Genomic DNA, 16269 nt, shown 5'->3' with positions numbered 1-16269 from the left:
GCTCAATGTGTCAGTCTTGGTATGGTATGTCTCTGTGTGTTTGTTGGATTGGATTTTTGTTTGTTTTTAAGGAAAGAAATTAAAGATATGTACATAGTAAAGGGGAGAGAGTCTGAAAGAGAATATGATCAAAATATAGTTAAAATTAAATATGACTTTAAATAGTAAATATATAAAAAATTCTATACTTATCAATTTTTACCTGAGATTTTCTTTTCATTTCTTTTACTCTTTCCTTCCTTTCTTCCTTCTTTCCTCCCCTACTTGCTTGCTTTCCTGCTTGATTCCTAATTCTAGTCTATTAAAATCATTTCACTAATTATTTTTCCTTTTTAAATTAAAAAACCCTCCTTCACTTAGAAAAAAAGTATTTCTAATACAAAAGAGTGATTCTAGGAGGTGATTGTGGTATCTTTGCCTGAACAATGAGAATGAGTAGGTACAATGAAGTTTGAGAAATGCATATTATAACTGTGGCCCATGAGTTCCTTGTATCAGTAAAATCATTGCGTGGCACCTGTAACACAGAAACTTGAACATCAGTTCTCAGTCTCCTGAATCTGTCACTAAGGTATTTTGTCCAGCAATCTATAACCTTTTAAGCACCTTAGGTGAATCTGTAAGTACTCCCACATTAAAACATTGAGAGCACTTAACTTTAGTTTACTACATAACTACAGAACCTGTGTCTGATGTGATAGAATTCTTCCATAGGCAGAAAAAAGACAAGAAAAGAAAGTGTTATTGCCCCCATTTTAGAGAATATTTAAATAATTTGAAATGGATTCAGATGCTGCATGAATTCTGAACAACACAATCCTTAGTTTGATTATGAATTATAGAAGGAACCTTTCACTGTCATTAAGACAAGGCATAAAAATATATAAAAAAAACTAATGGGTATTTTAGAGTAAATGACTTATATGCTTTTGATTACTTGGGGGAAATTTACTTGAACTTAAATTTTGTTGATATTTTACCTATTTTATTTTATGTATCAGTGTTTTACATGCATGCATGTATTTATATCACGTCTATGTTTAGTATCTTCAGAAGACAAAATAGGGCATACCCTAGAACTGGAGTTAAGGATGGTTGGGGACCATTATGGGGCTACTGGGAATTGAACCCAATTCCTCTGCAAGAGCAATAAGTGTTAGCATTCTGTCTAAGCTCTGTCCCACAGTTACCTGGCAACAGCCAGGTAGGACTGACCCACTATAAAAAGGACTGCTTGCCTCTCCTCCCTCTCTTCCCCCCTTTTTGTGTCTGTCTCTGCCTTTCTCAGCTTCTAGTACCCTCTTAACCTCTCCTCCCCATTCCTTAAATAAACTCTCTTCTATACTATACTATAATGTGGCTGGTCCCTCAGGGGTAAGGTCTGCCTCAACATGGGTTCACTGAGGCACCCCCTTCCCCCATACCTGACTACACCTCCATAGAATATATCCCCCCTCCTTATGTTTTTATAATCACGTCAATAAGTATTCTTAATCATTCAGCCATCTTTTCAGCCTCCTTGAACTTTCTTTAACGAAATGGGGGTGGAAGATGATGTCTTTTGCTTCTAATATTAAACAAGTACAAAAGTAAAAATGCTAGCATTCCTTCAAGGCTCCACCCAACAGTTACTTAGCAACAGCTAGGTAGACCTGGCTTGCTATAAGAGAGAATGTTTGGCCTCTTCTCTCTCTCTCACTCTCTTTGCTCTTACCTTTTCTTCCTCTCTACCCTTCCCCATACCCATGTATTCCTGGCTGGTCTCTCTCTCTCTCTCTCTCTCTCTCTCTCTCTCTCTCTCTCTCCTCTTATTCTCTGCCTCGTCTCCCTTCTCAACTCCCCTTCCCATGCCCCCAAATAAACTATTTTATACTAGGCCCATCATATGGTTGATACCTCAGGGGAGGGATTCCTCAGCATGGGCCCACTGAGGCAACCACTCCCACTGCAACATATCCTGCTCTATAAAACACATCCTTGGCTTTATAAAACATATAAAAATATACTGTCATACATGGCTTGCATGTGCAAAATGCAAATATTTTGCTTATATGAAACTGATGGCTTCATATCTGGATGATGATATATGGTATGAAAGGTTAAGTTCCTTTGTGAGTGAAATAAGGTAAAGATAAAAAGGACCCAGGCATGATTCTTGGTCCTACTAGTTTTTAACAGGTTAATAGCTTGGTTAGCATTTACAATTTGAGATGACAGGTTAAATCACAAGGAAGAAAGAAAATATTCACAAGTATTTTCTATCTTCTAATTTCTCTAAATTAGAATGTTATATTTTAATAGCAATCATATCACAATTGTTTTGATTTTTTTCCTGCAGTGACTTCTAAGGATACACTATTAGTGACAAAATAATGATATGACTAAAAATGTATAGTTTTTTAAAATTTTAATAAGAATGCTATGTACTTTGGAGATGTAAGATCAATGGCCTTTGTCTAGTATAATTTTTTTATTACTTTTCTAATTACTTTAGAGGAAAAAAATAATAGTCTTATGTCTAGAATACTGTTTTTTATTCTCTCAAGGTCTGCAGCATCAAGTAAAAATAGAACATAATTGTTATCAAGAGCAGATGGTCTATTTATTAACAGTCAACACATCTTCCTAAACATATGGCTGAACAGGTTAACTAAAGGATAAAGTAGAGAGTTGTATAGAGAACTGACAGCTGTAAAAGATTTTCTCTTCTTTTAAAAGACATGTGTTTTGTGAAAATTCAAACAGTATAAGGCTGTGCCTACAAGTTGTTTACCCCTAGGACTCCCAACTTGCTAAAGAGCTTAGCTTTATTCTCACAAAGGGTCAGAGGAGTGTGTTTACTGAGAAAACATGACAAAAGACTGAGATGTTTCAGACTAAAGAGGGTAATGGTGAATGCTAGGCATTGTATTTAGAAAGAACTCAATTTAAAAGGCCATGGGCACACTGAAAGAGCCATTTGATTATCAGACCTACCTAAAGAAACTCAAGAAGGGGGAGTGGGATGACATAAGTTATTGTCCTCAGTATTTTTCTCTAAGTATTCTTAATTTGTATTTTGAAGCCTAAGAGGTTTGAGAATCAATTGTTCTAAAGGATTGTATTGATGCCAGTCATTCTATTTTAAGAGGTAATTATTTGCTCTTATTTTATAATCAAACCAATTAACAAAGTCTTTATTTCCTATTTCCCATTCTCTCACTGGGGATAGAACCTTAAGAATCATACAAGTAAGGTAGTTGTTCTGTCATGAGGCTACACCCTCTAATATGTTTTATAATTTTAAGATAGGTACTCACTGGTTTGCCAAGATTGGCTTTGAATTTCCTTTTAAGTTCATGTTGGCCTTGAATTCACAAATCTACATTTTATGTCACTGGCATTATAGGAGCAAGCTTTTGGGCTCTGGTTGACAAAGTTACTTTTCCTTATAAGATTTCGCTCTCAAGTTGTTTATCTATCTAGCTTCTTAAACAATATTATCCAGGGAATTAATTATTTTGTTAAAAACATATAAAGGGCTTCATGACAAGTATCGTAGAATATCAGCAAATACTGAAGAGCTTTAAAAAAATCTTAACCAATGTTTTAACAACAATGAGAACAAAAATAAAATGTTACTGATAGTGACATTGATTGAATAATGACTTTAAGGTAGAAGGAACAGTATGTGACTAACCAAATACTTTAACCACCAGGGACTTTCTAGAGCTATACTGTGAATTTAAATAACAGCCATGGCAGCTTACCAATTGCTGTAGTTAGCACAAATACTTGCTCCATCTTTTTTCCATCATTGTAAAATGCCAGATACCAAGGTCCTTGGTCCATATACTCTATGAAGCCTGTCTCCTGAAGTGATGTTAAGATCAGATTCCTTGGGGAGTGCTGGATGTCATCTGAGCTCTTAGAGTCCTGTTTTACCAGTTGTTTGCCATCCATTAATTTCACAAAATCAAACTGTAAAAAAAAAACCCACAAATATGAACTTGAACCACTTTGTACTCCTGGATATATAACCGTCTTTACTTCTCACTGACTTATTCAATATTTATTCCTTTGCTCGGAGAGTTGGTAAATGTTAAAAGAAAGTTACCAATTCTTAAGTAGATTTGAAGTCAAAGGAATTCGTTAGTTTTGAAAATTTTTCACTACACTTACAAATGTGAACTTCTCAGTTTGGGACTGTTGAAAATAAAAATTGTTTAAAAGCAAAATCTCAAGAAATGGAAACAATTTTTAGTATTATATATGAGCTCCTGACATTTTATCAAAGTATCTGTCTAAGAGAAGATACTTGATTGCATATTCTGCTCAGAAATGTGACCTTGTCAACAAATTTAAAAGCTTTTCTCAGCTTTAAAAAAACAAATAAATGAAAATTACAAATGACAATATTTATCACAACTTATTACTTTCGTGAGTATATATTTATATATTCAAAGGCTAGACTCCCCCTCTAATCATTTGGTAAACACACTGTTTTACATGTTCCTAAGTTTTGTGACTCACATTTGAATGGCATTTTGACTGTCCTTGACTTAGCTAGAAGGTAAAGTTTTGACTCTAGCCATTATTGTTGGGGGAAGGGTGGACTGAGTATTTAATTCTTTCAAATTACATCTTGGATAGAGCAGTGCTACTAATGGGTTGATGCAGAAAAAATAATCTTAAGAAAAACACAAGAAATATGGTATCTGTTTATAAATAGTCTATGGAAACTGCAGAAGTATTATATATTTGAAATCCTGTGAGTGATTGCTTATAGAAAAAATTCTGTATATAAGACAAAACCTGCTTTTAATATATATTTGTACCACTACATTGTTTTCCATACTGTTACTGGGATAATAGCAAAAAGATATACAAAAGCAGTGGAAAGGGATTCTAGTGCTAAAATGAGAGAGCTGAGAAACTCATCATGATCCTTTTGTAGGAAGCAGAGATCAAATTTAAAGAATGTTTCTTTAAACTATCTTTTCTGAATGTGGTTTTCTAAATGCTATTCTTTATTTCTAGTTGCTGTGTTTTCATTAAAGTGTGATTAGTTTAGATATTTTTGGTACAAAGATTTTTTTTTTGCCTTCATCTTTCAATCCTACAGTCTTCACAAATCACATCTGAAGTACAAAGTGCTTGATATAGTACCCTCTAAAAGGATTTAAGAAAATACCTATTATATCAAATACCTGAGTGTGTGTAGGTGGAATGTTTCTTCTGCCATAAATTCCCAGCAGAGAGTCCTTGGCTAAAGAAATATTGAATTTCAGATATATAGGATGGTGGATAGTAATCTGGAAACGCCAGAATAAGCCAGGTGGAATGGTCTGCATGACCTGTGCTCCAATGTCAACTTCCCCAGTGTCAATTGCTCGTCCCTTCTGGAACACTGTTTTAAAAAGAAAGAATTATACATACGATTAATGTTAATTTAAAAAGCAATGCTATTTACCTTTTCAAGAACAAATGTATCCAAACAACATTTGCAGCATTTTTATCCTCCCTGTATCATTCACGGTATTGCTCATAGTAAATATCTTCTAAGGGGCCTTTTCTGGCCAACCATTATGCCAATTTCTCTCTTAAACTCCTATCGCATTTATTTTGTTTAGCAAGATTACTTTGAAGTATTTACTGAACACCCATTCTCTTGATAGCTACAGGAATTAGAGAGATGAGTAAAATACATTTGTTGGTCTTGGTGAGTTTTGAAAATCACTGAATAAATTGGACAAATATGAAAGTAACTACATTGTAAAGGAAAGGAACTGGTATGGGTATTCAAAGGAAGAAAAAATATTTGGTTTATATTTTTAATCTCCCTTTTTATGCTCTTTATTGCCTTTTATTTTCTTGTAGTAAGTACTACCCAACACATTGCATATTTTATGTATGTGTTACATACTGTTTATTTTTCCACGATATAAAGTAAGCATTTTGAGGACAAGGAGTAGAGATGCACTGTTCATTACTTTATCATCAGTATCTAGAAAATATATGTGAATGTATGTAAAGAGTTTACAAACATAAACACACAAACACACATGAATGATCAATATATAATTATTTAATAAATGTGTAGATGAATGAGTCATAAAATGGTAATTATGGGACATGGCATTGAACATGAGACTTAGTAGCAGCTTGCACTAAAACACAGTGCTATAAAATTGTGATCTTAAGGCTGTGGGATAATGAAGAAGAGTTCTAAATAGAGTTGTAAACAAATAATGACACATTGTTTATATTGTTTGTAGAACCAGTCAAAACGATTTGATTAGTAAAGTTAACATAGAATAGTAAGCATATCTGAAAAAAATCACAAGGAATCATATTAACTATTTTATCTGAAGGAAACCTATCATATACATTATTCTTTATATAAATATGCATATATAATTTAAATCAAATATTTCAACCCAGCTAGCAATGCTCTCTACAAGTGCCAAAGATAATATAAGAAAAAGTACTGCAGAAGAGGGTGCAGAATGATTCTAAGAGGTAGAGGGTTATGGGGCTTTCTGTGAGTTTGTGTCTCTTAGTAGTGATACAGTTTACACCCATAAAGTCTCACCAACATGGCTACCTAAACATGAGATGGAAAAGGTTGTCTAACAATGGACATGACAATATAGATGGGAGAAAGCCCAGGAGGTCTCAACTCCACACAAAAATTTATAGGTAATTAAGGAATATTGAGAGAGAAATAGTCTTCTCCAGGAATGAGCATACTAACTGTTCTTCCAATATCTAGTGGTCAGCCCTGAAGACATACACATGCTTGTGGGCCTACTCGAAGAGCATGGTTATCCTACCCGGGATAGATAACTAATTCACCCTATTCCAGACACCATCACCTGCTACTAACTCCTCAACTAGAGGTGGAGGCTTTTGAGCCTCTTCCTCTCCACACTGGAAAGACTGGGTTGGCCTTGTGCAGATCTTGTGCAGGCAACCACAGCTGCTGTGAGTTCATGAGTACCTAAGTTCTGCATGCCCATAAGAATACCGTTTCACCACTGGAATCTCCAAACTCTGATTCTTACAATCATTCTGCACTATCTCCCATGATCTTTCCTGAGCCTCTTAGGAGACGAATATGATACAGGTGGTCTATTCATGGCTGAGCATACCATAAGCATTTGTTATTTGCGTTTTGACCCGTTGTGAATTTCTGTGTTCACCACTGCCTACTGTGCAAAGATGAGTCGCTGATGAAGCCTGAGAGTTCCACTAATCTGTAAGTTTTGGGGTACATATTTATATGAAATTTTATGTTATTATGTTCATTTAGTAAAACAAGACTAGTAGGTTCACCAATGTGCCTATGATGAACTCATCAGCTTTTGGCTATTGATCAGATTTATAGTGCCAGGCATCCTTTTCCTGTTTGGGAGTGGCCTTAAGTAAAATCAGAAAGTAGTTGATTTCCCACCACCTTTAGTTGAATTCTTGCCACTATTGTTTCCATTGTCATATGTTGCTAGGCTTGCCAGTATTCTGGCTCACAGGTTGACGGCTGGGTAAGGCAGATGATTTTTCTCTCACAGTTATTTTGGATACATTGGGAACAATGAGGAAATTTCCAGGTTTGAGATCTCCACATCTTATGAGCAAAGTTTATGATGACTTTAGCAGTAAGATCATACCATCAAGTTCTGGAGGGTAACAACAATTGATGGCAATAGCCTGTATTGCATTGGGAGGTCTCCATATTATCTCTGACCAACAACTGGAAGGGCAATATCCCATTATCTTGTACTGGAACTTTTATTTGGTAACATGCGTCTTTTGAAATGATCGTTAATATCTCTGTAGGGCAATTTAACTCTTTCACAAGTATCATTGAAATTTTTAATAGAGGAAAGGGCTCAGAGGTGTAGTATGAGTCTTGGCCATATTAGATAGACTAGTCTTGAGGTAGAATGTAGGACAGAATTAGAAGGAGACACAAAAACATCATAGAAAGTACAGATCATTGATTCAGGTGAAATGGCACAAATACTTAAATTTAGGTAAAGCACAAATAACTTCTGTAGAAAAGTAAACTTCAGTGCAAAGTAATTTAGTAGAGGTGGAAAGTAGGAGAAAGATATGAGAACAGTATAGAAGATTCCAAAGCAGAGCTTGTCAAATTTTAATGTAACTGAGTAGAGGAACCTTCTAACACAAAAATTGAATGTGTATGTTTGAAGTGAGACACTTTTACAGGACTCCAAGTGATGCTGATTTTGTATTGGTCACTCACCAATACCTGAGAGTTGATGATAATAGTTGTGAAGGCAAAGGGAACATTAAACTGACACCATGATTGTGAGTTTGAATCATTTGGATTGTACTAACAGCCAAATACATGAAACCCAGAAGTATGTGGTCTGTAAGGGACAAATGTTTAGTTGGAACAAGTGTAACTTTACTTGATATAAACTTACTATATATTTCTATGGAATACTAGGTCACGTGGTAGTGGGGAGGGAAGGAATATAAAAGGAGGAAAGAGAATTGGTTTGCTTCCATTTTAAGCGGGGATTATTTATTCCTCTGGAAGTTTAAATTTGGCCTCAATTCACCCCATCTTTATCTTTTCAGCCATCAACTCTGTCTCCATACCAAACAGTTTAAAAACACACATGGTCCCTGTCCTTTGTGTTCACCTGACATAAAATTAACAGCCTATTAAGAAACACACCTGCAGTGACTTTATTCAGAGGCCAATGTCTTGCAGCTTTTAACTCTCTAAAATACCTCCATTATTGCTTTTTGTGTTAAGGCCAAGAGTAATAACTATTTTAAGAATGTTCACTGTTAACTGTTAATAACAGATTTCAAATGCAATTTTGAACATAATTATGTATTACAGGACACATAATTTTGTGGAATTGACATTTCTAATAAAATATACCCTTTGAGATAATAAATGACCAACAGAGTCCTTTTATTTTTCACTGAAAGTTACTTTTCTTCTATGTAAGACAGAGTAACTTGGTTCCCAAAGGGTGGATTATAAATTTAACTCTTAAAGGTTTAGAACCAATAGATATCTTCAATGGTCAGGAGATTAATAGACCATATTTATGTAGACATTTTTGCTCTCAACTTAATATTCAGTTTATCCAACAGCTATGCTCATTAGAAACTTTTACCACTTCTTAAAACGCACCATTTGGTCATGCAAACAATATTATAAATATAAAACAATTCAAAATGTTCTAGGGTCAAGCAGTACAATTTTGAGGTACCATGAATAGTCTTTAATTAAAAAATGCACTCATTTTTAAATCTTTGCACAAACTGGTTGAGAAACATTAACCTTTATATGGAAACTTTACCTAATATTAAAAATTCTCTTTCTGCGCTATATAACATCATTCATTACATAATAATGCTACTTTAATGCTATTTATTAAATCAAAAGAGGGATATGAAGTTCTACTATTGGAATTCCCTGGTTTTATCATCACTATACATCTAGAGTACATCAATAATTTATGAAATTAACTTTACAAGAAGATGGACTCTTCATTTGAGATATCAAAATTAAGATTAGGTGAGGAGAAATAAAAATACATGAATAAACAAGTGGACCATAATTTAAATAAAAGAAATTAATCTAGCAGTATTAGAGAAGAGAAATTCTCATAATTTATGAATGGGAAATTTCGCAGCTTCTACCCTCTTAGATCCTCGTGCATCAGAAAGAGAAGTAGCTTCCTGTTGGCAACATACACTGTTAAATAACCTTCATTTTATTATCTCTCAAAATTGGTTATGTATTGCAGTTCAGTGACTATAAGGTCATTTATTCTTTTGTTTTTTAATGATGTAACTGAAAAGAGAGGAAAACTACAGAAAAAATATGAAAACAACTCAAACTGTGTTTCTTTTTGTGAAAAACATACTTGATTAATAAAGGCAAATGAAACAGCACTGTACAAGTATAACCCTCTGATTCTATACAAGTTTCCAGCAAGAGAATGATAAGCTATGCTTTTGTATTCTTGAAACACATCAAAAGGCTCAAGAAGCACATGCTCTCTAGCACATGCTCTCTAGTAACAGAATGCTTTTCCTTATACAGATGGAGAATTAAATGCATAGAGCTATGAATTATATCATACTATGAAGTACTGAAGCTATCACAATCTTATCAATATCCACCAACTTAATTTGAGCTAAACACTCTCTTTACAGGTTGCAACACAGACGTCAACTGCTGAGCTGGAAAAAAACAACTGCAGATAGCCATGTTGAAGGATGGCACACTAAGTGAAAGTAGCTTTGTTCAATAAGAAACGGTCAAGTTACCTTGAGGGCAAGAAAATAGGGGACACAATTATGATGGACATGGTTTAGAGTGACTGTGTCTCTTAAACCAAGGTTTAAAATATCTAGATATATACTTGAACACTAACAATGTGATTGTATGAAAATTGTTTTATAAATGCAGAGTAATCACTATATTCTGGACATATGCATATATTTTTCTTACCTAATATACTATGATAAATCTTAATTCTATTGTGGTTCAGTATATGAAAATCAAAACTCAACTGGATGTTGGTACAAAATGGGACATGTGTTTACTAAAAAGGACCTTCACACAAAAACTGACTAAGTTAAATGGTACTGTATTTATATTACCAGAAACATGAACATTTCATAAAGGCATTTAAGAATTCCCTGAAAGTATATAAGCATTATATTCCAAAGAACAGAACCATGTACTAAGAATATATTTATTCCTCATTTCATCCTACTGTGTATCTAACATTATGAAAGATTAATTATTCATATTGCATGTGAGATGGTTTAAGCACCATATTTATAATATCTATAATATAAATATACATAATATAATATAGCATAATATATAATATATAATGTATAATGTATAATGTATGATATATGATATATGATATATGATATATGATATATGATACATGATACATGATATATGATATAATATATAATATATATAATATTTATATATGTCTTTGTAAAATTTAGAATATTCGTTCTTAGAGAATAATAGTGATGTAAAATCCACCTTTATTTCCCACAATCTAAAATTATAAAGATTTTAAATGGAATAAGCAAAATATACTATTTCCATCCATGTAGTTTCGTTTAACTTTCTTACACAACATATATATATATGTATACTGATCCTAGGGACCTACACATGCAATGTAAGCACCCTAATACCAAGTCCTACTTCACACCTAACTATTATTTCATTAAAAGAGGATGCCCAGATTCTCTATTAAACATAATTCTGCATGCATTATATATTTCCAAGACAGGTAGGAGAAAGAAGTAGAGAAATGAACCCCACACATAGTAAGCATTGTAAACAGTGGATAAAAAGTGACACTAATTAGTTATCCAATACCAAATTATTACACCTGAAAACTCATATACTATCATTAAACAGGTTGAGAAAGTTATATTTGAATATGTGTGTATTTATACATATAGGTATATGCATATAATAACAATTAATGAAAAAAGAGGCCATGAATTTGAAAAAGATCAAGGAATGATGTATGGGAGGGTTTGGAGAGAGGAAAGAAAAGGAGAATATGTTGTAGTTATTGTTTCAAAAATAAAACAAATAGTAATGGGAAAATTGTTATTAATAATAGAAGACTTTAACCTTTCATTCCAATGTTTGAAGAAAGGAGTACTTGAATCTGTCTAAATCCTTAGACAGTTGAGAAATAAAACAGAATACTATATGTTTATAAATCAAATCCCTTTGTCATTATGATGTTGATAATAGATTGCTGTGTTTAAACTCCATTAATTGAGTTTGCACTTGACAAATATATCACTGTACATGTGTAAATGATTAGGTCCATAAATGTAAATTCTTTATAACCTATCAGAATAGCTTATGTCATAAAGTATGTAGTCTTTCTTTATATTTGTATACAGTCTATGATAAAATGACATTGTTAAAACTTTGTCGTTTAATTGAAGGACTTAGTTGGAGTGGTATTTTGATTATATATTTGTTTACTGATAATGTATAAAATGAAACATAATTCTTTTAAAAATGGTTCCTTAATTTTTTTGTAAATAAATTTTGTGTTGTTTTATGGTGCTGGAATGTTCTGTACAAGTTATTGGCGGAGAAAAGTAATAAACAGTCTTATTCAGTTTTGAATCCTGCAATAATGCTAATATAATGACTGGCCTGGCCATGTAACCTCACTGGTGGAACAGCTGCAGGAACATTATGGGAGTAAGCCGCTACTTTCTCATTTGATTTAAAGCCCCCATTACAAAAGATGAAAATCTTCCTTTATATCCTTAATTAGTTGCAAAACCCACAAGTGGTAGGTCCTAGGTCCTAGGAGGAGATCCAATTACTATCATTTCGCTAAACTGATGTAGTAAACCTTGCCATCAAGGTTTAGAGATTATTGAAGAAGGAGTGGTGGTGGAACTATTATAGCGCCTTAGGTAGTAGTAAAAAGTTTCAGCAAGACTGTATTGTCTGGACATGACAGGGTCTTTGCACACATCAAATCACACTGCTGCTGTGACCGTATACACAAGACCTATACTCTATCAAGACAGACAAAATCTTAGCATAGATTTGGGAGGGGTTGATCAAGTACCATCCCTTGCTGAGGAGCTATTAGAAATGTGTGGCTGCTAAAGCAGAAAGATTCAGTTTTCTTCAGGGATGCGGCCCCTGAGAGCCTACCTATGTTCCAATAGATTGGTCCTATACACATGCGCATATAAGCAACACTAAGTAGATTTATTGGGCTTAACAAAAGAGAACACGAAATCAGAATGTAAAAGTGGTGGATGGGTTAAGATATTATTGGAGAAGGAGGAATGGGAAGAGGCTTTGTTCAAGACACATTATATTCGTTTGCAAAATACTCAAATGATAAAAATGTTTAAAAACATGTGCATTAATATTTATAGCAGAATCATTCGTAGTAGTCGAAAAATGAAAATCTATGGAAAGGTCTCTCAGATAATTAATGTCTGAACAAAATATGGTATATGCATTTGATGGAGTGTTATTTGTCCATAAAAAGACTAAGTATGACCTGTATTTACTACGAGAACTATGAGAAAATTTCAGTAGGAATGTTTGTACTCATATGCTTATATATCACATAATTCTATTTATGCAAAAATGTAGAAGTTTGTGAAGATAATTGTTATATAAAAGTTCTGCACAATACTTATAATTTTTTAGAATGATAAAAATGTTCAAGTACTAAATAACAGTAATGGCAAACAACTATGAACATACTAACACTCCCTGGATTGTGTATTTAAAGGGAGTAAATTGTATGGTTATATAAATTATATGTCAACATAACTGTTACAGAACTATAGTTAAGAGGTATAATTGACAGGGCACATTGTGCGCGCACAGACACATGCACACACTATGATAAAATGACTCAAGAATTTTCATATATTTCTAGGTGGTTTATAGGTGATATGTAGAAGGCTGAACTACTTGCTCTTTGTTCAATATTCTTACAGAGTATGAATGGAAGAGAGTACTCAGAGGGACAATTATTTTCTACATTTCATATGTAATGTCAGATACTGTTATGTAGAAGCTAAGGTGTCAAAAATCATATTATTCTGGACTTTGATGTGGTGGCAGGAGTTCGCTCTAGTTTCCTGTTTACCTTATTGTATGTTAGTGGAAAGTAAAGTATACAGAACGTTTAACAACTGCCTAAATTCTTAGTGTCATCTAACTGGACATTTATAAACAATTAGATGATTATCTATTTATAACTTGTAATACCTGGCCTCCAGACAAAGAAGCAGCTTTCACAGGCATTGATTTTCATTGCTTGTCATGTTGCTATAACCTTTGATATGTACAATTTAGGAACTCAGAAGAAATTCAATAATATGAGATTAACATTTTTCACAGACAAAATTCATTTCAGAGAATAGCAATAATAAGAATAATAAAAAAGTGATAGCATTTATTGAACATTTATAATGCCTTCTTTATTGAGTTCCCATTTCTTATTTTTAAAAAATACATCATATCTCTTTCTTACTAGTACAGCACACAATTTGATACACTAGTTTATCCCCGAGGCTTCTTACTTCTCTTCACATGTGCTGCCTCTAGGACTAGTCCCTCCACAATCTCATTTCTTACTAGCATCTTCAATCTCTCCTTCTCTATTGGCTACTTATTCTCTGTCTTCAAAGCACAAATATTCCTCCTTGTGAAAACAATGCCGTACATGGACCTTTACCTACTTATACTATTTAGTATTTCATTTTCTTGCCAAACTGTCTCCATCTCTTGCTTCGTTACATACATACCATGTAGACTTTTAGCACCTGCATTTTTCCCTCTGCCTCTACTTACTGTTAACCCAACATTTTAATTTATTCTCCTACATATGTACTTATCAGGATTGAATCATCCATCTTGTTTTCCAAGGTCTAGCTAAGCTCACTGAAAAAGAGTTACCCTTTCATATTTTTTTCATTTTAAGCCTTTAAATACTTAATCATCTTACTTCTATTTCTATATAACAGTTAGCTGCATGCTATTTTCCATAGCGGGTACCTATATGCATGTTTCTTTCAGTTCTCCTATTTAATCACACTCCTTAAGGGTAACAACTGTGTTTTCTGCTTCATTTGTTAACGCTCTACAATACTTAGCACCGTTAAATATAAACTTAATTGACATAACATTTAAAACCAAAGGTTTCTGTGTTTCTGAATACTAAGCTTTTCATTTTAGCTGCCTTCTGATTTCTTTAAAAGAGGACTGATGTGGTCAGGTGTAATTTCTCTCTCAACCCAACATTTTAATTTATTCTTCCTTCTCCAGGCTCAAGTAAGAAAGATGGTACCTGTGTGTGAATCTGAGCAAGACAACTTCAGTTGGATATATAACAAAGACAGGAAAAGGCCAGTCAAAGGACAAAGGGAAGATAGGTGGTACAAGAGAGATAAAGAAGCAAATAAAAATGTCTGTTATTAGAAATATAGAGGCAAAGCATATATATATATATATATATATATATATATATATATACACATACTATGTAGCTACTAAGATTCACAGATGTATATATTTCCGATTTTTAAAAATATTTTTCATTTTTGAAGTTAAAATATAGTTACATCATTTCTCTTTTATCTCTCTAGACCCCCATGTGCTTTGCTCTCACTCAGATCAAGGTCTCTGTTTTTAGGATTGTGTTAACACACACATACACACACACACTCTAAATTGTATACATACAACCTATTCTGTTCATATTATTTTGTTACATGTGTACATTATGTATTATTTTAGGGGTGACCATTGGCATCAGAGATCACAGCAGAAGAGGGAATGGAATTGTTGGAAAAGCCAGAGGAACAGGAAGATTGTTCTGAGAATTCATCTCCTAGAAATATTAGAGATGTTACATACATAAAGTCTCATCAATATGGCTGCCTAAAAAGGACCCAAACAAGGATGACACCAATATGCGCCTCAACCTTGAAAAGAACTACAGGCAAGTAAGGAATTGTGAGAGTGGGAATAATAGTCTTTCTCAGGGAAAAGCTCCCAACTTGGTTATTTGATATTTCCTGGTTAACCTTGTTTTTAACAATGAAATTGCAAGACTTCATTTTGAAAGGAAAATGTCAAATAACTTGGATGAAATGACTTCATGAAAATTTTGTTAAGTAGTTGTTATTTCTATAGAAATAACATAAGTTGAAATACAAGTGAATAATCAGTAGAGCCGGATATTCACATGAGTGATAAATTCTACACTGAACTTATTTTTCTAAAAGCCTATAAAATTATGAGGATGGTATAGGAAGATTACTCAGCTTTGGAAACACTAGCCTGGGATGGCATTTATTCTATTCAATACTAGTAGCTTTGTTGAGGTAGAATATTAAGGTCAAAGGCCCATAAGACAGACTTATCATATCATCACAGAAAAGGTACATATTGGTTGAAAATAACATAATATTTAAACCAAAATGAGAATCACACATTAAACATATATGACCAAGAACATTTAGCATGAATTTTTTATAGAATAAGTTTGCCTTTTAGCATAGAGAACCCATTTTATAAATCTGCTTTAGAAGTCAGGTCTCCACTATACTTTAGAATAGCTTTTGTTAAAACTGAAATATATTGATAAAGTGATTTAATATAGTTGAAAACAAGCTGCAGCACTCTAGCTGGGCCCTCTGAAACCTTGTGGTATAGAAACATCTATATATCATTATAGG

The 16269-nt window shown here is 33.4% G+C and overlaps 1 protein-coding gene across 3 annotated transcripts in view; it reads right to left on the bottom strand.

Moving 5' to 3' along the window:
* Tenm1 (teneurin transmembrane protein 1) overlaps nucleotides 1-16269 on the bottom strand; it is a 559933-nt gene that overhangs the window by 260220 nt on the left and 283444 nt on the right. For all 3 annotated transcript variants that reach the window (XM_028753445.1, XM_028754767.1, XM_028754112.1), the window contains exons 7-8: nucleotides 5190-5389; nucleotides 3750-3960 (exon numbers count right to left, since the gene is read on the bottom strand). In XM_028753445.1, the coding sequence (XP_028609278.1) occupies nucleotides 3750-3960; nucleotides 5190-5389 (411 nt within the window). The remainder of the gene's footprint in view (nucleotides 1-3749; nucleotides 3961-5189; nucleotides 5390-16269) is intronic.

This window comes from Grammomys surdaster, unplaced genomic scaffold, assembly GCF_004785775.1.
Source record: "Grammomys surdaster isolate TR1022 unplaced genomic scaffold, NIH_TR_1.0 60, whole genome shotgun sequence".
Classification (NCBI taxonomy): Eukaryota; Metazoa; Chordata; class Mammalia; order Rodentia; family Muridae; genus Grammomys; species Grammomys surdaster.
This window is presented reverse-complemented; position numbering and strand designations above follow the sequence as displayed.